The following is a 24,918-nucleotide window of genomic DNA, read 5'->3' on the forward strand; positions in this document are numbered from 1 at the left end:
TTTTTTATTGTGGTAAAATATACATAAGATTTACCATCTTAGCCATTTTAAATATACAATTCAGTGATATTAAGTAAGTCATATTGTTGTATAATCATCACTTCTTTCCTTTTTGTGGGGGGGGCAGGGATGTGATTAGGCTTATTTACTTATTTATTTTAATTTTTTTTTAATGGAGGTACTGGGGATTGAACCCAGAACCTCGTGCATACTAAGCATGCACTCTACCACTTGAGCTATATCTCCCCCACTGAAATCAATTTTCCAGCTTCTACAACAATCCACAAAAAAAAAAAAAAAAATGGAAAATGGTTAGATCTAGCTCACTACTAGACAACAGTTCATGACCCATGATGCTCTCTTGGCTACCTCTGCCAAAAATGAGCCAGAACATTAGAACTCCTTTTCTCTTGCAAAACTGAATCTCTGTACCCATCAAATGATAACTCCCTGTTCTTATCTCCCCTCAGCCCTTGGCCACATCATTCCACTTTCTGTCTCTAGGATTTTGACTACTCTAGGTACCATGTAAAAATGGAATTGTCCAGTATGTGTCTTTTAATGACCAGCTTATTTCACTTAGAGTATGTAATAGCCTCAAAGTTCAGACATGTTGTAACAAGTTAGAATTACCTTCCTTTTTAAGGCTGAAAAATATTCCATTAGATGTATATACCACATTTTGCTTATCCATTCAGCCGTCAATGGACATTTGAGTTACTTCCACATTTTCACTATTGTGAATAAAGCTGCTATGAACATGGGTGTACAAATCTCCTTGAGACTCTGCTTTCAGTTCTTTGGGGTATATACCCAGAAGTGGAATTTCTGGATCATATAGTAATTCTATTTTTAAATTTTGAGGGCCCATAGGACTTCATTTTTGACAAAATAAACTGGATTTTTTTAAAAAAAGCATTTTCTGACAGTTTTCCTGTTACTTGCAGACAAAAGCCTCTTAACTGGTATTAATGGAGGATGGGGTAGGGAGGGAATCTTGGACAAAGGGGGCAGTTGGAGTACAGCAGATCTGCACAGAACCACCTGGCACATTAAGGAAACTGCAAAGAGCTTGTATCGGTGCATAAAGTGAAAGAATGTATCACTTGTCTTTGTTGTCAAGAAAACAAAACCCATCCTAGCTAGCTTAAGCAGGAAACAAATGCATTAAAGGTATTGGGTAACTAACAATCTCTTGGCGGGTCAAAGAATCCAGTGGAAAACTTTTCATCTGAAAACAACGCCCAAGTCACACATCTGGTCAACACTCACAGGAACTGCAGTTTGCACAGGACACAGTAGCCTGGGCCGCTACCTCTACTGCCTGAGGGCCTTCTGCTCTGCCTTGCCACCTTCACCAGCAATATCCTTTTCTTTCTCATACTTCTCTCCTCTGAATCAAAGTCTCATATGGCTAAAGCTCCCTGGGGGAAACTGAGTTACATGCATGCATCCCAGCTTCAAGAGAGACTTTGACCTTGAGAAGGTGGGGCACAATGGTCTGAGGCTCATTCAAATTCAGCAGAAGAGTGCTCTGATTGTTTGACAGTGTGAGCCATGGGTATGAGGAAGGCAGACATGGGAGCTTGTTATGGACGGAACATCTGTGTCCCCCCGAAATTCATATCTTGAAGCTGTAGCATTTGTATTATGGCGTGTGGCTGTATTTGGAGCTCGGGCCTTTAAGGACATATAAGGTTAAATGAGGTCATAAAAGAGGGGCCCTGATCCAATAGGATTAGTGTCTCCTTATAAGAAGAGACATCAGGGAGCCCATAGTCTTTCTCCTTGTGCATGCATCAAAGAAAGGCCATGTGAGGACCGAGCAAGAAGGCACCATCTGAAATCCAGGAAAAGAGCTCTCACCAGAAATAGAACTGACCACAACCTTGATCTTGGACTTCTGGCGTCCAGAACTGTGAGAAAATACATTTCTGTTGGTTAAACCACCCAGTCTGTGGTATTTTGTTATGGTACAGAGTTGTAGTACAAATGTCATGTGGTTCCCATCACGGCCTGAAAACCTCCAATTTGCAATGAAAGATTTTTTAGACAGGAAAATGTAGATTGGCATTTTTGAAAGACAGCTCTGGTGGCAAAGCGGGTTCGGTGGGGAGAGGAAGAGACAGGAAGTGGGGAGCCTACTTAAGGGTGTCTCAGTAACTCAAGGGAAAGATGATGAGACACTGAGCTAACCTGAGGCAATGGAGGTGGGGAAGAAGCTCAACTTGAATGACATTAAAGGGGCAGAATCTACGGATTTGGTAATTGAACACGAAGGACCAGGAAGAGGAAAGAGTGATGAGCCTAGTTTCTGGCTGGGGCAGTTGGGCCAGTGAAGGTGTAATTCATCCAAGTGGAATATGTAAGGAGGAACATGTCTAGGGAGAAAAAGCAATTCATTTTTATTAAACTTCAAGAATCAGCTCACAAGATACTTATTCATTACATGGGAACATAGTGACTTCACAGAGGACAAACTGGCAGACACCACCTTAACCAGCAGATCAAAGCTAACGTCACCAGCAGTGGGAGAGATGGTCACCAGGAGCTTCCTGAAAAGATGGACTGAGAACTCAGCATTGCTTACTTATGCAGGGCTCCTGCCAAAAACACGTAACACAAATTGGAGGATATTCTGCAGAATAACTGGCCTGTACTAATCAAAAATGTCAAGCTTGTGAAATACAAGGAAAACTGAAAGAACTGTCCCAGATTAAAGACACATAACAAAACAGCTGAGTGCAATTCATCATAAAGGATTTTCTTTTTCTATAAAGATCATTATCAGGACAGTTGATAAAATTCAAATAAAGCCCATAGATTAGCTAGTATATGGTATCAATGTTAATTTCCTGATTTTGACAATTGCACTAGGTCATGTAAGAGAACTCTTGTTTTCAGGGCATATACACAGAAGTATTTATGGGTAGAGGCACCACTTACTCTGAAATGGTTGCAGGAAGAGGGGAAGGAGGGAGGGAGACAGAGAGAGGGAGAGTAGCAGAGAGAGAAAATGGGAAAGCCAAAAAGGAAATATTTTTAAATGTTAACATTAGAGGGTCAAATGGTGTATATATAAGCCTTAATTGATATCTAAAGAGGAAGTGTTTTAAAAGAACACACTTTTTGACTTGACAAGTTAGATGTAGGTATTTGTGGTTATCAGGTTTCAGTGAATTTTTTATTGAATAAGCTTTCCTCCTCCGTTCGTGGAGAGTGAGCCCTTGACGAATTCAGCTCCTGGGTTCAGGCCATCTAAACTTCACTCTGCCTCCACGCACCTTTGAGGCCTCACCAGTCCCCCTGGAAGATATACTCTATTAGGCCATCACCTTACTTTCCCCAGGAACAGCCAGTCATTCAGGGCTGCAGAAGCCCTGAGGCTCAGAGTCCCCTGGACCTAAGGCTTCTTGAGGGAGCACCTTTCCCTGCTGTCTGCAGGCAGGCTGGAGCAGCCTTGAGTGTGACGTCCGCCTGGATCAACCTCAGGGTTCTAGCCTCATCAGCCTCATCATCCCCTGTTCCTTATCTTCTTGGACTGTCCTCCATTCAGTGAGTCAGAGAGGGTCTCAAGACCACTCCCTTCCAAAAGCTAGGAGGTCTTCAACAGCCAGTCTCCTTTAAGGTCTATTACTTTCTTCTGCTGTCTGGGGGGTGATGAGTGGCACGATCCATCTCACTGTCCTGGTGTGACAGGATGCTACTGTAGGTATCTCCCCACATCCTAAATATGAGGAGCCAGACCTCCTATGCAGGGTCTGCAAGAGACTAGGGGGGACCCATTCTGCGGGCCAGCTTTAGCCATCTCTCCATTCTGACCTATAGTGGGCAGAGGGTGGAAAAGTCTTCCAGAAAGGGTCGTTAGTGTGCTACGGCATTTCTCCATGCACCTCTATGGGCAAAGGCAAGGAGGGCGTTTCTTATCAAGAAAAGCGAAAGTGACCCCCAAAGGACTCCTCATTACACCTGGAGGGTGTCCCTGGAGTGTGACAAGCATGAGAAATCTAAAAGTGAGGGGCTGAGACTACTGCCCTAAGATTGCAGAACAGCAGAGAGAGAGAGAGAGAGAGAGAGAGAGAGAGAGGGAGAGGGAGAGGGAGAGGGAGAGAGAGAGGAAGCAAGAACTAGATGCAGTGGGAGAGCGCTTCCCTTCCACAGAGAGGGCGCATGATTTCCCAGAGGGACTGACTGGAGACATCACTTAAAGGGCTTCACCTGAAGTGGGAGGTGCCAGATGGCCAGCCCTAGCAGAGGGATAAGCTGAGGAAGTCTAGGGGCCGAATGTTTGGAGTTTCCAGCTGTTGACTGGAGGAGACATGGCCAGAGTTGAGGTTCAGAACAGAGAATCTCCAGGAAACCCACCAAAGTGGTCCATGAATGAAAGAGGCTGCTCTGAGCACCATGAGGCTCAGAGCTGCAGTGCTGCATCATTCCAGGACAGGTCATCCAAGGGGTGTCATTCTCCATCTCCCTTCCCCTGGACCCTGTCTATCCCCAAGGAGTCAGCCATCTCCCTGAGTGCAGAAGGAGCTCAGGAAAAACGGCAAGAAGTCAATCTCATTCTCCCTCCTTCTGTAAACCCTCCAGCCTGGGGCACATCTAAATCAAGGCAGAGGAGAAGCCTTGACTTTGAAGTGAGAAATTTTGATTATTAGTCTAAATTAAACATTTAATTACTGACATGAGCCATTTTTTATAACTAAAAGTGACTGAACCAGCAGTGAAACCTGTATGAGCCTTCACCCAGGGCTGGGAGAGTAGAGGGTAGAGAGAAACGACATGGAGGGGGAAATAAAGTCATCAGTGCCCAGAATTCTGCTTATGCAACACAGTGGTTAGTGCAGGAGCTGCTGGCCCCTCCCCCTCCAAGCTGCCCTGCTCTTCCAGTCAGGTCCCCTCCCTCTAAAGTTCTTTTTGTCTCCAGGAGTGACGTGTGCCCTTCTCTACTCAAATAAGATTTTCCTATGGTTCTTTTCTGGAATCAGCGTTGCTGTTCTAGGGCTAAACGTCCAAATAGCTTTTTCACCTCCAACACACCAATGGAAGCTGCTCAGAAGTTGCTGTCACCATCAGGAGTGACGGACTGCCTCTCAGAACTGGACTTTCCCAATCTCTTACCGCTGGGAAAACTGCCCAGTGGGAGATGGATCTCCAGGATGACACTGGAGTGGTGTGACCTATAGCCAGAACAGCATCAGTTCCAATCACAGATAGCCTCTTTACTAGCTGTCTGACCTGCAAGATTTTAAAAAAATCTTTCTCTACTCAGAGATATCAATAAAATGGGAATAACAATTACAACACAAGCAACAATAAATGACAATAATATCAGATCCTGTGGGTCCAGGTGAAGAGTCTGGCACAGAGTAAGCACTCAATACAGGGCACTATGAGTTCCTATGTCTTGCCAGACGGTAGAGATACTTTTCAGAGAAGTTCCCCTTGGATTTGCATTGTTGAATCACTCTCCTTTTGGGGTGGGGGACGGGTAATTAGCTTTGTTTGTTTATTTATTTAATGGAGGTACTGGGGATTGAACCCATGACCTCACACATGCTAGGCATGCACTCTGCCACTGACCTATACCCTCCCTTGAATCTTTCTCCTTATTGATGTTTTCTCACCCCTGAACTTTGCTGTAGGAGGATGCTCTGGGCCTGCTCTGTGGCCATCTCCTTTCTAGTTCCACCCAAGTCTCCTTTGCTCCTTCCTCAGAGTTTGGAAGAACGCAAGGGCATCCTCTATCCAAGCACCACTCCATTATTCCCCCATGGCACTGGGGACGGGTCTGGGAGGTGACACATCTATCTCCAACCTGCACAAGTACAGCCAGGTGGGTCTCTAGCCATCCTCCTTTGATGAGTGCTGGAGGGACAAACTCAACCGGGTACCAACCAGGCAAGTGACAGGCTTCTTGGCCTCAGAAGACCTTGCCTATATCTTCACAGCATGAAAATCAGCTGGGCCACAGCCCAGTTCTTGCCAACTGGGTGGAGCATGTCTCCAGGGTTCACGGTGAATGGACAAATCTGCCCAGACAAAGAGAGAAATTTCTCAAGGACAGAGTAGCAATGAAACGTGAGCATGATTGTCCAACTTTCTGGTTTTCTTTTCAGACCCATTATTTTGTCAGTCTAAAATGATAAGAAAAGTTCAGTGGAGGTGCAGTGGATATACCATCACAGTTCAAAAAGAGGGAGGCTGAGAAAAAAGTGAAGTCAGGCAGGCCTAAGGGCATAGACTGTCCCATGCTCCAGCATTCAGGCCTTCAATGTCCTGCTCTCAGAGCGCAGCAAATTTGAAAAGATTTTTAATGGAGGAGTTGGAGGCTTTAGGAGAAAAACTTGTGTGTGTGTGTTTTTAATAAATTTTCTTTTTTTATAGTGAAAGTTTTTTTTTTTAATAAAAAAAATTTTTTTAATGGAGGTACTGGGGATGGAACCCAGGACCTCATAAATGCTAGGCATGCACTCTCCCACTGAACTATACCCACCCCCCACCTTGTGTGTATTTTTGAGCACATCCCTGTTGTGGCCCTGTTTGATTTTGAGGTAAGCTGTTAAAAGTGCATTTTGAATATTCTGCAAATACTCCTAATATTTAAGGTCTTGTCTCACCTTCCACCAATTTAAATTATCAAAAAGAAAAATGCCTGAAGTGAGGGACTATTTGTACAATGTAGCTGAGTGCATCATGCTTGAGACACAAACAGTACTCTAACAAGATGAATGGGGAGATCACGTCATCAACGACCAAAGGAACTTGCCTCCCTACCAGTTCTGCCTCCGGAGTCGACAGCCCTATGAAAATGATCTACATTTAAATATTAAAAAGCAAGCCCATTTGTATTCCTCTGACTCACCAGAAAGAAGGTGAATAAATAAATAACTCAGGGCCAGGAGATACCCCTTCTGTTGCCATGTTATAGGTTGATGGGTGTTGTTTCCAAACAATGCTGTATAACTGACCCATCTTGGGATTTCTTTCTAGCTGTAGGACACATTCTTTTTTTTAAGTGAAGAATAGTTAATTTACAATGTTGTGTTAGTTTCTGGTGTACAGCAAAGTGGTTCAGTTTTACATATATATTCTTTTTAATATTCTTTTTCATTATAGGTTATTACAAGATATTGAATATAGTTCCCTGTGCTCTACAGTCAGACCTTGTTGTTTATCTATTTTCCATGTAGTGGTTTGTATCTGCTAACCCCAAACTCCTAAATGATCCCTTTCCCCACCTTTCCTGTTTGGTAACTATGTTTGTTTCCTATGTCTGTCTGTTTCTCTTTTGAAAATAAGTTCAGTTGTATCATTTTTTAGACTCCATATTATAAGTGATATCATATTTTTGGCTTTCTCTGGCTCGACTTACTTTACTTAGTATGATAATTTCTAGGTCCATCCATGTTGCTGCAAATGGCATTATTTCATTTTCTTTTTTTTGCAGCTAAATAGTATTGCATTGTATATATACCACATCTTATTTATCCATTCATCTGTCAACGGTCATTTAGGTTGCTTCCATGTGTGGACATATTCTTATTAAGAGTTTCCCTACCTCGGTCACCATGAAGACAGCCAATTTATGGGTGAAAAATGACTGAATGGGTTAAAACCTGATTAAGAAATAGGAAAAGACGAAGTAGTGAATGGAGTGGGTAGAGAGAGGAGTGAGGGCCTTTAAACACATTCATTAATAATTTGAGGAAGGAAGTGAAGGGCCAGTTTGTGTATGATGCAATATTGTTCCAGTTACCAAACCTCATGAAGAAAGGAGAGGAACTCTAGTTGAATTTAAAACACAGTGCAAGGGCAATTAAGGGAGGGGGATGGAACAGCCTTCTTGTCATAGCACTGTGAGTAAATCCTACGAGTCTTTACAAAACTTTATTTCCCAAATATTTTACACTCAGGAAACACTGATTCTGCTAAAAGTCTCTGCAAAGCAGACCGCTGCCAGTAAAAGAACATCAATGTCCTTACATGTTTATTCAGAATTAGAGTAATTGGGAGTAATTTCAGATGGAAAAAAATGGAGTTTCTGAGTTTTAGTGAAAGACTATGATAATTTTGAACTGTGCAACAGGAAGACTGCCTGGGAAGAAAAAAGTGTAATTTTTACACTTCATGTAAAATTGTTTTTCACACAATTTTGTGATAGAGTTATGGACTTGGGAATAAGCTAGTGAAAAGAAAGGAAATTAGAAGAATCTGGTATGGATATTATTTTTAAAAAAGGAACAAACCTTTAAAAGCTGGCTTTTAATTTCAAATGATAGGATGTCATTAAGGTTTTCCATTCTTCTTTTAACCATTTGGACAGATATGAAAATGAATACTGAGTACATAACAGGATTTCCAAAATAGGAAAATATCTAGTCTGCAGAGTGGAGGAAGAAAGTGGGCAAATATGATTCAATTTCATTCATTTGACAGATATTTATCAGTGGAGTTAAATATCCAGAAGAAGAGATAAACAAGTACACAGGTTTATAACACCAGGTAGAGAGAGACAGATGGGGCAGCATTTGGCCAGGAGGGAGGAAAGGCCCTCCTAACAGAGCCCAGCTGGGGGGGAAAAGTGGCCCGGTATGGCGGGAGATAAGAGGAGTTAGGTAGGCTGGGTCCATTTCCAACGCTGAACACTTGCCTGAGGAATGTGAACTTTACTCTTTAGTCATTTCTAGTACTTTTCATGACCTGTAGCGTAGCGTGCTTGCTGGCTGAAGGGATGAATGAAGCCATTGATGCTTTTTTGAGCAGACAAGTGACAAACCCCAATTTTTGCTTCAGGAAGATTAATTTAAGTGGTGTGTAGGCAGAATGAGAAGGATGGGAGACCTATTATGAGTTCCAGTCAAGAGCATGAGGTGACATTTACTGAGTTAATCCAACTACATGCCCAGCATTCCACTAGATGCCTCACACATGTACTCTCCATCATGATTTAATCCTGAGAATAACCCTTTGAGGAAGGGATAGTAAGTATAGTATTCCCAGTTTATTGTTGAAAAACAGGTTCAGAAAGATTGAGTAACTTGCCCAAATGTCACACATATAAAAGTGGTAGAATTAGGCTCCAACCCAAGTCTGTCTGTCTCATAAACTCATTCTTTTTGAAGATGAAACACACACACAAAAACTGTAACATGTCGACACTACTCAGATGAGGATGGTTTTAACAAGGACAATGACAGAGAATGGAAAGGAAGGAAGAGAGAGATTTCGGCAGAGTCAGAAGGATGTGGCAACTGAAAACAGTATGGGGCCTAGGGATTCAGAAAAGAGTCAGAGTTTTAGCCTGGATAACAGAATATGGCTGTGAATTCAGATTCGGAAAAGGATGATAGGGAATATGTTTCGGATCTATTGTTTGAAATGACAGCAAAACACATGAGGTGGTAGGTTTACTCTCCCCAACATGTGTACAAATCACACAGAGGTCAACGGCAACACGCACAGACCTGGAAGGGTCACTCCTTGGCCACAGACACATACCAAGGCCATTCCCTGCGCTGCCCAGCCTTGGCACAAGAAGCTTCTGCTCTTTGGCACATTTCTGCCCCTCCCGCCTTGTCTTCTGTTGGTTCCTCAGTACATTTCCCAGGAAGGCATTCCCTGACTTCCCAGCTTAATCATCTTAGTTCTTTTCTCCCGATGCCTCTGTCTTTTTCTGTGTCTCCCCCAGACTGAGCTGCTGGAGAGCTGGGGCTGTCTTCACCTTGACATGTGTCTCTGAAGCTAACTATTGTCAAGTCTGACCCCCAAAACACATTTGTTGACAGACTGACTGACTCCTATTCTTGCCCTAGAAAACAACTACCCTGCCCTATTAAGTCACAGTTTCTTCCTTCTTAGGGCAGAGCAGTTAACCTCAAGACTAGGAAATCATCTTCCTCCTCACATACCAGGGTATTATTCATACAGTTTACTCACTGCAAAAAGTTTCCTTGAAATAAAGCTAACAACTAGTCAAAGATTTACAAATTTCCTAGTGTGAATCAATTTTTTCACAAGCTCAGTTATAATCTGGGGCGGGGGGAGCGGAGCAGGGGGTGGGACCCTACCCTTCTTAGCTCTGTTTCCATAATACCCAAGTGGTGGTAAAGTCTTCAAAATTGGGATGGTCTCAGGCATTCAGCTTGTGATTGCGAGTATGGACCTTTTTTTGAACCAGAATAAAGTGTTCTTACTCAGAAGTAAGAATGTGTACGTACGTGTGGCTTGAGGGTGGAGGCGTGTGGATATTATTACGGGAGTCTCTAAGGCACCTCTTGGCTCGTTTTGAATAGGGTAGTTTTGAGGTCTGTGCAACTGTCAAATTCCATTCTGTTTTCTTTCCACAGGGAGTTCCCTTGAGCGCTAGAGGTGGAAGTCCGCTGATGGGGACGGGGAGGGGGGCTAATTTCCAGGAGGATTTGGGGATCTCGGAAGGCCCAGGGTTTTCCCTCAGTAGGGTTTTGAGGCTGCACAGAGCCACGACTTGGAGCCACACTTGGCTAGCTCCTGGGCTTTTAGGAGGCCAAGAGGAGCAAAGCCAGGAGGTGTTTAGCGCGGGGAAGCCGGGCTTAGGCGGAGCGGGGGCGGTGGTGAGTGGAGGTGGGGGGGCCGGGGGGGGGCGGGGGCGGGGCGGAGAGAGCCAGGCCGAGGCCCAGGGGCGGGGCCAGGCGCGCGGCTCACCCTGGCGGAGGCCGCGGCTGGGCTCCGCCTCGCCCGGCTACGCAGGCGGCGGGGCTGCGGCACAGGCCGGGCGGCACCATGGCGGCGGCGGCGCTTGCTGCTGCGGCGCCTTCTTCCGAAGCGCCGGCGGCGACTGCGACGGCAGAGCCTGAGGCCGGGGATGAGGACAGTCGGGAGGTCCGAGTGCTGCAGAGCCTGCGGGGCAAGATTTGTAAGCGGGGGCCGGGCTGATGGGTCCCACCCGGCGGCGGCGGCGGCCGCGGGGCTGAGGGGGCGGCGAGCGCGCGGGGGTGGCGGCGCCGAGCCGCGCTGGGCTCGCGGGGCCGAGAGTGGCCTGGGCGGTGGCCGGGGCCGGGCGAGGCACGCGGGGAGGGCCGGCACGGAGAGGCTGGGAGGGGGGTGTGTTGGGGGAGGCGTCTCCTGGACGGGGCGGCGTGGGCTGGAGCTGCCCCTGTCCGGAGGGAGTGGAGAGCCGGGAATTTGCCGGGGAAAGGGGGAGGCTCCGGTGGCAACGCTGGCGCGAGGGGCTCGGCCTCGGGGCGCGGCCTGGGTGCGGGGACTCCCCGGCCGGGGGTGCGGCCAGGGGCGCGGGCCGGGGGAGTGAGGAGCTTCCGGCCGCTCTCCAGCGCGGGCCTCCGGGCGGCTGCGGGCGTCGGGAGCGGCCCGGCGCTGGAAGCCGAGCGGTAATTACCCGGAGGCGCGGCCGGAGAATGAGGAGGAGGAGGGCGGGGAAGCGGGGCTGGCCCGAGGGGAGGGGGCTGCCTGTTTCCTGAATCGGGGAGAGGTGGGAAAAGGCGCCCCGAGTTGGAGGAAACGGGTCGCCCTGGGGCTCGGGTGGCCGCCTCGCGGGTGCTCGAGAGTGAGTGCGCCGGGAGGGGCTCGGGCCGGACACCTGTACTCGCCCCATCTCGCTGCGGCGGGGACTTGAATCGAGAGACAGCGTGACTGACAGGGACTTCAGGCAGGATGTAGTGGCTTCCTGTGAGCAGGTCTCGAAACACCGTCATCCAGCCCGCACTTAACCCACTTAATTCCTTTCTTTCTCATGCGTTTAATTGTTACTGTTGTGAGTGAGCCAGTCTAGTTGCCTTCAAATTTTTTCTCAGAGATTCTGCACATTGCTATGGACAGACCATTTGAGTTCAGTCATTTGGACATTTATTTGGCTTCCGATTTTTTCACAGAAACGCCCCCCCCCCCCGCGCGCCTTGTAAGCTGTATCAACATAATTTATTTTTGCTTTTATTGAAAATTAGCTTTGCTTTCTTGATTCAGTATCCTCAAATTGGAAACATGCTTTATGTTTCATGTAAATAACCCTTAGTCATGAGGAGTACTTTTCACTTTGTATGAAGAAAACCGAGTTGCATTAAAATGGTTAACAATGCTCTTTCTTGCGCAGGATGTAAAATTTTCCTCTTCCTGAGAAGTGATGTTATTAATTGAGCTTGGGTTTTCCCACTTTTCCTCTTTTCAAGTTGCTCCCACTTTCAAGTATTTGGGATTTTACTAAACCTCAGAAGCAGACATGTTAAATTCTCTCACCTTTTTATTCCCAGAAGTAGTCCGTCCTGGGGCTCTTAAGAGAGTAGAGTTCTTAAAACCTGGGAAAATGACACCAGAGAAGACCTTGTCTATAAGTTCCCAATGTTGAAGTTACCTTCTAGGGTATAAAAGTTTTTCCATATTCAAATTAAGTCTTATGCTTAATATTTGAATACATCTGTTTTAAACATGGGAAAACTACAAATGAATGGGCCAGAGCACCTCCTTGATCTCATTTTCCAAATTTTTACTGCTTTACATTTTAGTGTCACTTGATGCTAGGCAGTGTCGAGCCTCGCTGATTGACTTATCTGCAGGTTATACCGTGGAACTGCATGTACATATGTCTGTCTTGGAATTGAGTTAGGGTTGGGTTGTTTTCAAAAGGACTTAGCTGCCCTGCACTTTCACCTGCTCCATGGCGAAGATAGCACTGTAACTGATGTCACTGTGAGTGAAACTTGGGCCTACAGATTTAAAAAAAACAACAACAACAAAACACAGCTTTGTTTCTACGGTTTAGAGCAACCCCACTACCCAGATTTGGGAGACTGAACATCCACTTGCTGGCAATGATATTACCTCTTTAACTGTAGTTGAGGTATTACGTCTGTTATCTCAGTTTCTTGCTTTTTGAATTGCTTGGCTTACAGCTCAGGTCATGGAGTGCCTATTTCATAGAAAAAGTGTATTAGGATGCTTGTAGGTGAAGCTTCTCCCCACCTCCCTCTCCTTTTTTTTGTCCTCTTTTTAAGCTGGTGTAATCTAGAGTTGGTTGACTGAGCTTCAGAACCCTGAGAAGAAATGCTGTTTTCTGTTTCCCTGAAACTGACATGTGGGTTTTGCAGGTTGAGGGTTTGGGGGCTGGAAGAGTCATTGTTAGCAGGTGCTACAGTCACAGAAATGGGATGATAGTGCTTCTGACAATGCAGATGTTACGCAGCTTGGGGATGGGGGTAACCCTGTCAGCTTTCCTTTTCACCATGCTGGGAGACTTGGGAGGAAGGCCTGGTAGTGCCCACTAGCCTGGAGATGTGCTGGCAGATTCCAGACTGCTGGTTGAGAGCCTCTGACTTGGACGGTTAGAGATCCACAGAGCTGAAAGTGAGCCTGAAAGGAAACGTTCCTGGATGTGGGCAGACCCCTCACCTCCAAATCATAGCAGCAGAAAATGAGGAGGGATTGATTTATATGTCTCCAAAGTTCTAGAGTAGAACTCCACAACCTTCTTTAGGCATTTGATTCCAGTATTTGTTAGTTTTCCCATATATCCCATCTGATTTTCCCATATACTTCCCATATACTTCACAAGGTGAGATGACAGATTGAAAACCATTTTGTGGTCACTTTCAATCAGCTGACATTAACAAATCCAGTGTTACTGCAGTATTTTAGCTTATATGCCGATCCCCAATTCCCTGAGGTCATATTAGTGCTGTAGGAAATCATGACAGCTCCAGATATTAATATTCAAGAGACAGATTTGGTTTTTGGATCTCCTAGAGTTGTCATATGAACCTTTGATAAAGGAAATTACAGTTGTACTCCAGACTCCATCCTTTGGCTTGAACTCAGTGCAGTGAGTGGCAGGTATGCTAGTCCTTCTGAAGCACTTTGACATTGGCCCCATCCTCCTAAGAAAACCTTTCACAAGTGAAAGACGGGGACTGGGGCTTCTCCTTTATACTTTAAGGCTTCATGCTGCTATTTTGTGCTGTCCTTTTCGGTCACTGCTTTTTGTTAAATTTGCTCTTGTCCAGGTTGTAAAAATGTTGCTCAGAGAGCTCACGCTACCTTATATGTGGGTTTATCTGCTCAAGGGAGACCAGATTGTTAAGGGAGCCAACGAGAATTTGTATGAATATTGAGATGTGTGGTACAGTACGAGATCTGTGGGCCCATGATGTGTCCCAGAACTCACTTGGTCTCCCTGATATTTTTAGATGAAGAGTGATCCAGGGCTGTTTGGAGAAGTAGAATCTGTGGGTATGGTTAAGTGCTTGAGTTTAGAGGTTTGGTCAGGGTAGTCATCTGGGTTTGCTTCTTCACTTAATTTCCAACTTTTGTTAACCCTATTGTGTCTTTGTATTCTCACATGTAAAGAAGAAATAGTAAAAACACCTCTACCTCACAGGATTGATCTGAGGATTCAGTAAATCCCCTACTTTGATCATCTCTCTTTCTCCCCGCAGGAGCTGAATCAGACATGGACCACCTCTTAGGAAGGAGTAAAGTAGGAGATAAAAACTGATGTTTATCTAATGTTCATGCCCAACATGCACTGGCATTTCCTGGTGTATGAAGCTGACTAAAATCAGACCTGAATTCTGTTTCATACATTGTTAATTGTTGTTCATGTGACTTTAGGCAGCTCACTTACTTTTGAGCTTATCTTCCTCCTCTTTAAAATGAGAATAATTCCTCATCACTATCCATTTTGTACATGTCATTCCCTCCACCCCATATTTATGTCAGGGAACTCCTACTCATCCTTCAAAAGCCTGCGCCATGTAATCTCCTGACCAAAGCCTTCTTTGGGGCACTGCCACCCTGATTCCTGGAGAGAATGTGTTAGGCCTGTTTGGCGTACTGTTTGGTGATCACAACTCATTGTTCATTTCCTTATTACAGCACGTTTTATAGAAATCATTTATTTCCCCCATTAGACTGTGAATTCTTCCAGAATAGAATTTATTATTCTTCTTGGTTTTTTTTTTTTTTTTAACTCTCCAGGTGTCAGTACAGTGCCTAGAACAGAATAGGCCTTTAGAAAATGCTTTACCTCTCACTATGTTATCCTGAGGAGAATTTGAGATATATACTAGATATGAAAGTGCTTTGTAAATTTTACAGCCAAACAAACTAGAAGGTGATAATATTATTAAAAGAAAATGACATGGGTCTGTGGCAGGAAGTTCATCCCTTTAAAAATCACAGTGCCAACTGAGCTTAGGTTTGAAGTGATGCCAAAGTTGCCTCATTAGGAAAAGGATTAAATTTTTCTAAATGCCCTGATTGCTTATTATTAGGGGATTTGAATATTGTTACCTGACCATATTCCATGAATATCGTTACTAATTGGTCCTGAGCCTGTAAAAGAAAAATCTCATAATCACACTGTGTACACATTAAATGTTTTTATTTGCCATGGCAGGTTTGCATTTTTTGGTAATAAAGTATAATCAAAACATTTTATTGACCATGCAGTAGAATTGAGAGGGAGAGATTAAAAAGAGTTTATTCATGCTAAGAACTCATTATTATCAGATATTTGAAATGAGATGGGTTATTTAATAAATTAATAGAAAGAGGGAGAGATTAAAAAAGGTTTTGTTCATGCTAAGAACTCATTATTGTCAGAAATTTAAAATGAGATGATGAGTTATTTAGGATGGAGGAAGAATCCATCTTTCAGAGGGATACAAATGAGAGAAAGGGGTTCTTTGTAAAAGTTCACAGAGCACTCTGCTAATCATTTGGTCTGAGGAAGGCAGGAGGTAAACCTCAATGAGTTCATAGATTTTTTTGTAACTTAGAACTCTTTGAATGGACTCTAAGAGACTGGAACTAATGTAGCTGAAATAAAACTATCGTTTTATCCTTTAATCGTAGATGCTAATCCTATTTCTTGTTAATGTGCTTTATGAAATTATTTGACAATAATATCAGATTATATGTTTTATCTACTAATGAAGTTCTATGCACTTTTGAGAGCAGCTGACAGCTTTGTTGTAATCAATTAATGTAAATTAAGAGACTATGTATATTAAGAAATTTCTGTATCTTTAGTTTTATATGTCATTATTGTCATCAAAAATCCCTAGCTAAAATAATATACCTTATAAGGTTATACCAGTACACATGCAAACATCAGTGAACAATAATTGACAAATCTGTTACTGTGAGCTTGGTTCTAAGAATATTCTTAATGACAAAATGACTTTGGGCAAATTCTTTAACTTTGCTGAGCTTCTGTTTTCTTACTTGTAAAATGAGAGTTTTGGATGTGGACTTTAACATCCCTTCCAGCACAAAGTCTTTGACTATTACCTTTTAACTTGAACCATTTTTTTAAAGACAGTGTATCAGATGCTTTTCTTTTAAAGCTCAAATGTAGTATGCTTATTTTGCGTAAATCTAAGATGTATTATATAAGATTGTTTGAATCCTAACAACATTTTTTTCCTGTGACCATTAATTTCTTCAGTAATACGCAATAAATGTCTGAGTGTCTGTTAGGGCACTAGCCTCCTGGAATGTGAACTGGGCCTAAGCAGTGAATGAGATGAAAAAGTTTCTTCCTAGTTTGTCCTAAAGCAATTGTTGCTTTTAGGCACCTGTATTCTTAGAGATTTATAGATGGTTAGAGCTGGAAGATGGAGAACATATCTTGTTCAGTCCTATCATTTTACAAATGATGAAGTTGAGGCTCAGAGACTCCAGTGTCACACAATTAATGGCCTGTTGGGCACTAGTACACTAGCAGAGTTTTTGCTAAAATGCTACATAGAATGAATTCATACAAATGTACTGTGTTTAATATATGAAGATTATACTGCTTATCTAGTGGTATATCCAGAAGTAGTAATATTGTGCCATCTACACACTCATCTGTTCCTTTTGAAGAACTTTGTGACGTGATTAGGATTCGTGATGAAACTACGGTTGTAAGCTCAGTGGAGATTGAGCCTGGGTATTTACCTGTTTGTCTCATGCTCTAACTCAGCTGTTTTCAGATCTGACTGCCCATCAGTGTCACCTGTGAACTTAAAAAATTTGATGCCCAGGCCCTACTCCAGACCTACTAAATCAGTATCTGGGGTGGTACTTGGACATCTGTAGGTTAAAACATCCCACAGGGGTTGAAAATGGGCAGCTAGGGTAGTGAACCTCTGCTTTTGTGCATTGAACAGACTAGCCCCCAACTAGCTGAATAGTAGCAACCTGCTGTGCATGACTGTTTAAAGAGTACCAATAGAAAGTTTGGTGTGACATAAGGGTGGTTCAACAGACACAGATCAATCAATGTAATACATCCCACTGACAAGAGAAAGGACAAAAACCACATGATCATCTTAATAGCTGCAGAAAAAGCATTTGATAAAATTCAACACCCATTTATGATAAAAACTCTCACCACAGTGGGTATAGAGGGAACATAACATAATAAAAGCTATAAATGACAAACCTACAGCCAGCATAGTACTCAATGGTGAATAACTCAAAAGCGTCCCACTAAAATCTGGGACAAGACAAGGCTGCCCACTATCACCACTCCTATTCAACATAGTCTTGGAAGTCCTAGCCACAGCAATCAGGCAAGAGAGAGAAATAAAAGGGATCCAAATTGAAAAAGAAGAGGTAAAAGTGTCACTATATGTAGAAAACCCTAAAAGGTCCACACAAAAACTACTAGAACTGATTGAAGAATTCAGCAAGGTAGCAGGTTACAAGATTAACATTCAAAAATCAGTTGCATTTCTTTACACTAGCGATGAATCAACAGGAAAAGAAAGTAAAGAAATAATCCTCTTTCAAATAGCACCCAAAGTAATAAAATACCTAGGAATAAATCTAACCAAGGAGGTGAAAGAATTATACACGGAAAACTATAAAGCAGTGATTAGGGAAATTAAAGAAGACATAAAAAACTGGAAAGATATCCCATGCTTCTGGATTGGAGAAATCAATATTGTTAAAATGGTCATACTGCCCAAGGCAATCTACAGATTTAATGCAATCCCTATCAAATTACCCAGGATATATTTCACAGAACTAGAACAAATCATAATAAAATTTGTATGGAATCACAAAAGACCTAGAATTGCCAAAGCATTACTGAAGAAAAAGAAAGAGACTGGAGGAATAACCCTCTTCAGACAATACTATAGAGCTACAGTAATCAAAACAGCATGGTATTGGTACAAAAACAGACATATGGACCAATGGAACAGAATAGAGCCCAGAAAGAAACCCACAAACTTTTGGTCAACTAATCTTTGACAAAGGAGGCAAAAACATACAATGGAATAAAGATAGTCTCTTCAGCAAACGGTGTTGGGAAAACTGAACAGCAGCACATAAATCAGTGAAGCTAGAACATTCCCTTACACCATACACAAAAATAAACTCAAAATGGATCAAAGACTTAAACATAAGACAAGATACAATAAACCTCCTAGAAGGAAATACAGGCAAAACATTATCTGACATACATCTCAAAAATGTTCTCCTAGGGCAGTCTACCCAAGCAATAGAAGTAAAAGCAAGAATAAACAAATGGAGCCTAATTAAATTTACAAGCTTCTGCACAGCAAAGGAAACCATAAGCAGAACAAAATGACAACCTATGGAATGGGAGAAAATTTTTGCAAAAGATGAAACTGACAAAGACTTGATCTCCAGACTATATCAGCAGCTCATACAACTTAATAAGAAAAAAACAAATAACCCAATCCAAAATGGGGCAGAAGACCTAAACAAACAATTCTCCAAGGAAGAAATAACAAATGATCAATAGGCACATGAAAAAATGCTCAGTATCACTAATTATCAGAGAAATGCAAATCAAAACTACAATGAGCTATCACCTAACACCAGTCAGAATGGCCATCATTCAAAAGTCCACAAATGACAAATGCTGGAGGCTGTGGAGAAAAGGGAACCCTCCTACACTGCTGGTGGGAATGCAGTTTGGTGCAGCCACTGTGGAAAACAGTATGGAGATTCCTCAAAAGACTAGGAATAGACTTACTATATGACCCAGGAATCCCACTCCTGGGCATATATCCAGAAGGAACCTTACTTCAAAAAGTCACCTGCACCCCACAGTGTTCATAGCAGCACTATTTACAATAGGCAAGACATGGAAACAGCCTAAATATCCATCGACAGATGACTGGATAAAGAAGAGGTGGTATATTTATACAATAGAATACTATTCAGCCATAAAAACCAACAACATAACGCCATTTGCAGTAACATGGATGTCCCTGGAGAATGTCATTCTAAGTGAAGTGAGCCAGAAAAACGAAAGAAAAATACCATATGAAATAGCGCATGGGTGGAATTGAAAGAAAGGAAGGAAAGAACGAAGGAAGGAAGGAAGGAGAGAAGAAAGGAAGGAAAGAATGAAGGAAGGAAGGAGGGAAGGAAGGAAGAAAGGAAGAAAGAAATGAACATAAATACAAAACAGAAATAGACTCATAGACATAGAATACAAACTTGTGGTTGCCAGAGGGGAGAGGTTGGAAAGGGACAGACTGGGCGTTCGAAATTTGTAGATACTGACGGGCATATGTAGAATAGATAAACAAGATTATACTGTACAGCACAAGGAAATATATACAAGATCTCGTGGTAGGTAGCCCACAGTGAAAAAGAATGTGACAAGGAATATATATATGTTCATGTATAACTGGAAAATTGTGCTCTACACTGGAAATTGACACATTGTAAACTGACAACAACTGAACTAAAAAAAATTTGGTGTGATCACAGGGAGGTTTTAATTTGATTACTTTTTAAGGTTTATTTGTTTATTTGATTAGATAATACAAATATTTGGCACAAAATTCAAAAGATACATAAAGGTATACGTTAAAAAGTTTTGTTACTTCTTTTGTCTCCTAGCCATTACCTTTCCAGAAGCAAGCATTGCTGGTTTCTTGTGTATCCTTGTGGAGATTATTTAAGCATTTACATTTAAAAGTATGAGTATTAATATCTCTCTCTCACCAATATACATATCACAACAAAATACACACATTGTTTGTATCCTGCTTTTTTATGCTTAACAGTAATAGCTTGAAGATTTTTCATAAATAAATAAATAAATAGGGGAGCTGCCTCATTTTTTAAACAGCTGCATAAAATTTCATCATCTGGATGTACCACAGTTTATTTAGCCAGTCCCCTGTTGATGGACATTTAGCTTGTTTGCAATCTTTGCTATTATACACATTATTGCGGTAAATAATCTTGTAGGCATGTCATTTTTAATATGAATACACGTGTCTGTAGGATAAATTCTGGATGTTAAACTGATGAATTGGATGGTATGTGCATTTTCATTTTGGAAAGACAGTGCCAAATTGCTTTTCATAGAAACCGTAACAATTTATGCTCCCACCAGCAATGTTTGAATGTCCATTTCTTTATACCCACATAGTGAATATTTTAAAACTTCTTGATCTTTACTGGTCTGTAAGATGAAAAGGAATACCTAATTTTTAATTTTAACTCACAACTTCTAAATGAGGTTGAGGATCTCTTCATATTTTTCAGAGCCATTTTTATTTCTATTTTTTTGGTGAAATTGATTATTTGGTTTGCCTTTTTTTTCTGCTGAATTACCAGTCTTCTTACTGATTTGTGGGAATGCTTTATGCAGTGAGGAAGTTAGCTTTTTTTAGTGGAAAGATGTTTTTTAAATTTAGATGCTTTGGCTGATGTCTGTGTTTATTCTTGAGGAGAAGTTGGTTGTAAGATCCAGTGAGCGCAGTCTTTTGTTGGTTTCATCTACTTATATAATTTCTGATATTAGAATAGAAGTGGAAAAAGAACTGTTTGAGGAAAAGTAAGTGAAGACTTATAAATAGGAGTTAAAAGATAAACAATAGATTGGGAGAAGATATTTGTAGCAAATCCTACAGACAAAAAGAAAACACTTATATAACACTTATTCTGTGCCAGGCACTGTTTTAAAGTGTTTAAAGAATGTTAACTAATTTTATCCTTATGGTAACTCTGTAAGTACAGTTATTATCCACATTTTTACAGATTAGGAAACTGAGGCATGGAGTAGCTAAACTAAATTAACTTGCCAAGATCAGAGAGCTAGTGAGGCATGGAGCTGTCATTCAGACTGGGCAGACTGGCTCTGTTGCTTGTAACCTTCCATGCCATGCTGCTACCTGTTAGTATTCAGAATATTGAAAAAGTTCATCCGGATTTTAAAAAAGAAAAGAGCACTAAAAAAAAAAAAAATAAAGGTTGTGAAAAGGAGATTCAAAAGTCTAGTAAACATAAGAAAATACTGGTAAGGTTTAACAAAAATTAATCAAAGAAATACAAATTTAAAACATTAATCAGTTTGTGAAAAAAGAAAAGGTTGTTAATTTTGGTTTTAATTTAACAAGAAAAGCTTGTTAAATTTGGTAAGGGTTTAGGGAAACAAGTAGTTTCTTCACTGTTGCTGTGAGTTTAAATTGGAAAGCAGCGTTAGAGAGCATTTTGGCAGTATCTGTTAAAAATTTAAAAGTATATACTCTATTCATTTCTACTTCTGTCTATCTGCCCTACAGAAACACTTGTGTATTTGCAGAAGATGCATATACAAAGCTGTTTAATGTTACCTTGTTGGTAAAACAAAACAATTAGAGGCAACTTAAGTGTCCATTCATAGGAAATGGCTAAATAGTGTGTTCATATGCATATTCTATAACAGCTAAAAAGAATGAGATGTATCTATACTATGAAAGAACCTCAAGATGTACTGTTGAGTAAAAAAAAAGAAAAAGCCAGTTGTTAAGGTGATATGTGTTGTTATTCTACGTGTTTTATTTTCTCTAATGTATATGGGAAAATGCACAGTGAGAGGTTTGAAAAGATGAACGACATTGGTTTTGTCAGTGGGGACAAAGGGAATTAGCCTTATAATGGTTTACTTTCCTAGAGAGTGTATTATGTATGAGCTATGTTATCAAAAATGACTATTTGTATAAATGAATTTGATGCAATATTAGTCGTGTAACCAAATGTTAGGTTTGGTAACATTTTGAGTGCACACAGAAATAAAGTCAACTTTTCTGTCAGTTTTTTGGATAGTTTTTAATTTTAATATAACTTCACACACACTCACACAGTGTTAGAATAGTACAGTGAATTCCCATATGCTCTGCCTGTTTTTACAAATTGTATTCGGAAAGTTGACTTTAAAAAAATTCAGTGTTTTTTTTTCAGAGGAATATAGTGAAAGAAAAATTTTGATCTCTTCAAATATTATAACATTTGTGTGAGTGGTACAGCACCTCTTAGTTTTGAATTTGGACAGTTTTATAAAAATACTTCTTGGTGGATGGGGGAAGTAAACTAACATTTATTGAGTATTTACTCTTTTCTAGGTACTGTGTTAGGATATGTTGTAAATTATCTCATTTAATCCAATTTCATGAAGAAGTTTGTTATCATTCCTGTTTTAGCAAAGAAGCAGACAGAAAGGTTATTTATTCACTGTTCAACGGGGCATAGCCAGGTTATTCAGAACGTCTTTAAGATGCCAAAATCCTTGTCCTTTTCTCTACCAAGTTGCCTGTCAGATGGTATATTGGGAAGAATTGATGAGTACATTTTTGTTATCAAGAAGTTGATAATTGTTCCTAAATTAGTTATGATCTAATGTAATGGGTATTCAATAAAATTAGAATGTTGGAATGCTATAAAAATTTGTCTCTAGTATTGTTTTGAGGAGTCATAAAAAATATTCTTCGGTCTGCATGACTGTGCTCATGTAGGTTTGTCTCTGCATGTTAATGGTTCTCCTAGGGCACACATGTGTGCAAGTGTGCACATATACGTGTACATGCACTTGTGTGGATGCAACTGCTTTATATCTAGGTGCCCCCCCCTTTTTAAAAAAGCATTACATCACAATGAGTCCCATTTTGGCTTCCTGGATGCTGTTACCAGGAATAGCAGCCTTATCCCACATACAGCCTGGGTAGGCAGCCCTGAGTTCTGCCACCACTTGATTTGGGCCTTCCATTTGCTTGCCATGCTAGTCTCTCTCTGTCAGCTTAGGAGCCCCTAAGTTTCAGGTGGCTGTAGGCCTATCCTAGGACAGATTTTTACCATATGTGCTTCAGAGTTTGGTGTGCTACTTGAGAAGGGGGCTGTAGGGAGCTTAGGAATCAGCACACATTCAGAACTGAAACCAGAAGTGGGCAAGACAAACCACAGGAAGATCCTGCCTGCAACTTGGTGACGTCTTGCTATAACCCATGGACGTTTCCTGGCAATACCTTGCGAAACTTGCCTTTTCATGTGCAGTAGTTTCCTAACTTCTCGTTCTGGACCAAGCTTCAGTCAGAGATGATTAATATGATAGCAGTATAGATAACTGTGATAATTATTGCACAAGACTTGTGTAAAACAGTTGGCCCCTAATTATGTTCTGTAGACTTTCCCACTAAAGAGCTGCATGTTACCTAGTAGGGCGTTTTTGAGGAGTTGCCATGGAGTTTATGCTTTAAAACCTTGACTTTATGCCAGGTTTTATAACCACAGAACCATTCTTTGCTCAGAGTCTAAGCTAACCACCTAAAGTATGCTGGATTCCTGGAGTCCTTTGCCCACTCAAGTGCTTGCTCAGTGCTATTACTTGAGTTTTTGTCTTATTGATGCTTGCACAGTACCTTACTTCCATGATGGAGTAGGAGTGTAGTGTTAGTGAAACTTTATTATTCCTTATTTCTTTAACCTCCAGGTCCCAGGTTAATATCATAGTGCCTATTCTTAGGTAGAACCAGATTTCTGATAGGATTTATGTAATGTGTTGATTTTTTCAGATTACCAGTTGAGTGGGATTAGGGAATCTCGGATTATATTTTTCTTTTCTTTTCTTTTCTTTTAAACATTTTTTATTGACTTATAATCATTTTACAATGTTGTGTCAAATTCCAGTGTTTGGCACAATTTTTCAGTCATACATGGACATATACACACTCATTGTCAAATTTTTTCTCTGTGAGCTACCATAAGATTTTGTGTATATTTCCCTGTGCTATACAGTATAATCTTGTTTATCTAGTCTACAATTTTGAAATCCCAGTCTATCCCTTCCCACCCTCCGCCCCCCCGGATGGATTATATTTTTCAAAGATAATTTATCATTTACTGGGAGTGAGAAAAGTTGTTTGACAGTCCAGTTATCTGATCATGCTAATTTATGCATTGGAAAACCCTACTTACCAGTAGCTATTCCAGTAGGCACCATATGCCTATTGGTGACTCATTCTTTGCCTGAATAATATCACATCTATATCACACATCCAGTGGTGCTTTCAGGGTAACAAGAAAAGGGAGAAATAACAGCTGCGTAACTTTTTTCTCTTCAATAGTTCTTAGGCATCCCTCCCTCCTTTTTTGCTACTGTACACCTGGGGCAATCTGTCATTTCACAGGATGGATGTGAAACTTTTGGAAGGTCATGTTGATTATGGCAGTTTTTCTCTTCCTTTCTCCATTGAGAACTGTAAAGATAAATGAATGAGAGAGAGCTGTTACCTTGTGTGAGATTTCTTTATTCTCTACAAAGTATTTATTATGTTAGGTACATAGAAATTGATTGAATGATGAATGAAAATGTAGCACGTTGAAAACATGATTTTCTGCTACTTTTGTAGTAATCACCTAATCTCTCGGAGCCTCAGCTTCCTCTTGTATAAATTGGTAATATTAGTTATTCTAATCCTACAGAATGGTTGTGAAATGATTGGATGACTTGGTATACTGCTTGCACGTTGTGCTCAGTTAAGTGTGGGCTAACATAAGCAGTAATAATCAGTAAAGTGTATGTTCATAGTTTTTTTGATGAACAGTTTATTTAATATAAATGTGTATCTAGTTCTTGTAGTGTTTAGCAGGTTAAACTGGCAGTAGGTAGCAATATCTGAAAACATTTGAAATCAG

General features: G+C 41.3%; 1 protein-coding gene across 7 annotated transcripts in view; it reads left to right on the forward strand.

The window, feature by feature from the left end:
* The first annotated feature begins 10,724 nt into the window (after window positions 1-10,724).
* Window positions 10,725-24,918, forward strand: part of RASA2 (RAS p21 protein activator 2) — a 113,922-nt gene continuing 99,728 nt past the window's right edge. For all 7 annotated transcript variants that reach the window (XR_010383190.1, XR_010383194.1, XR_004134512.2 and 4 more), the window contains exon 1: window positions 10,725-10,894. Coding sequence is in view for 4 of the 7 variants with exons in the window: in XM_064491663.1 (XP_064347733.1) it covers window positions 10,762-10,894 (133 nt within the window). In the remaining 3 variants the exon portion in view is untranslated. The remainder of the gene's footprint in view (window positions 10,895-24,918) is intronic.

This window comes from Camelus dromedarius, chromosome 2 (assembly GCF_036321535.1).
Source record: "Camelus dromedarius isolate mCamDro1 chromosome 2, mCamDro1.pat, whole genome shotgun sequence".
In the NCBI taxonomy this organism is placed as follows: Eukaryota; Metazoa; Chordata; class Mammalia; order Artiodactyla; family Camelidae; genus Camelus; species Camelus dromedarius.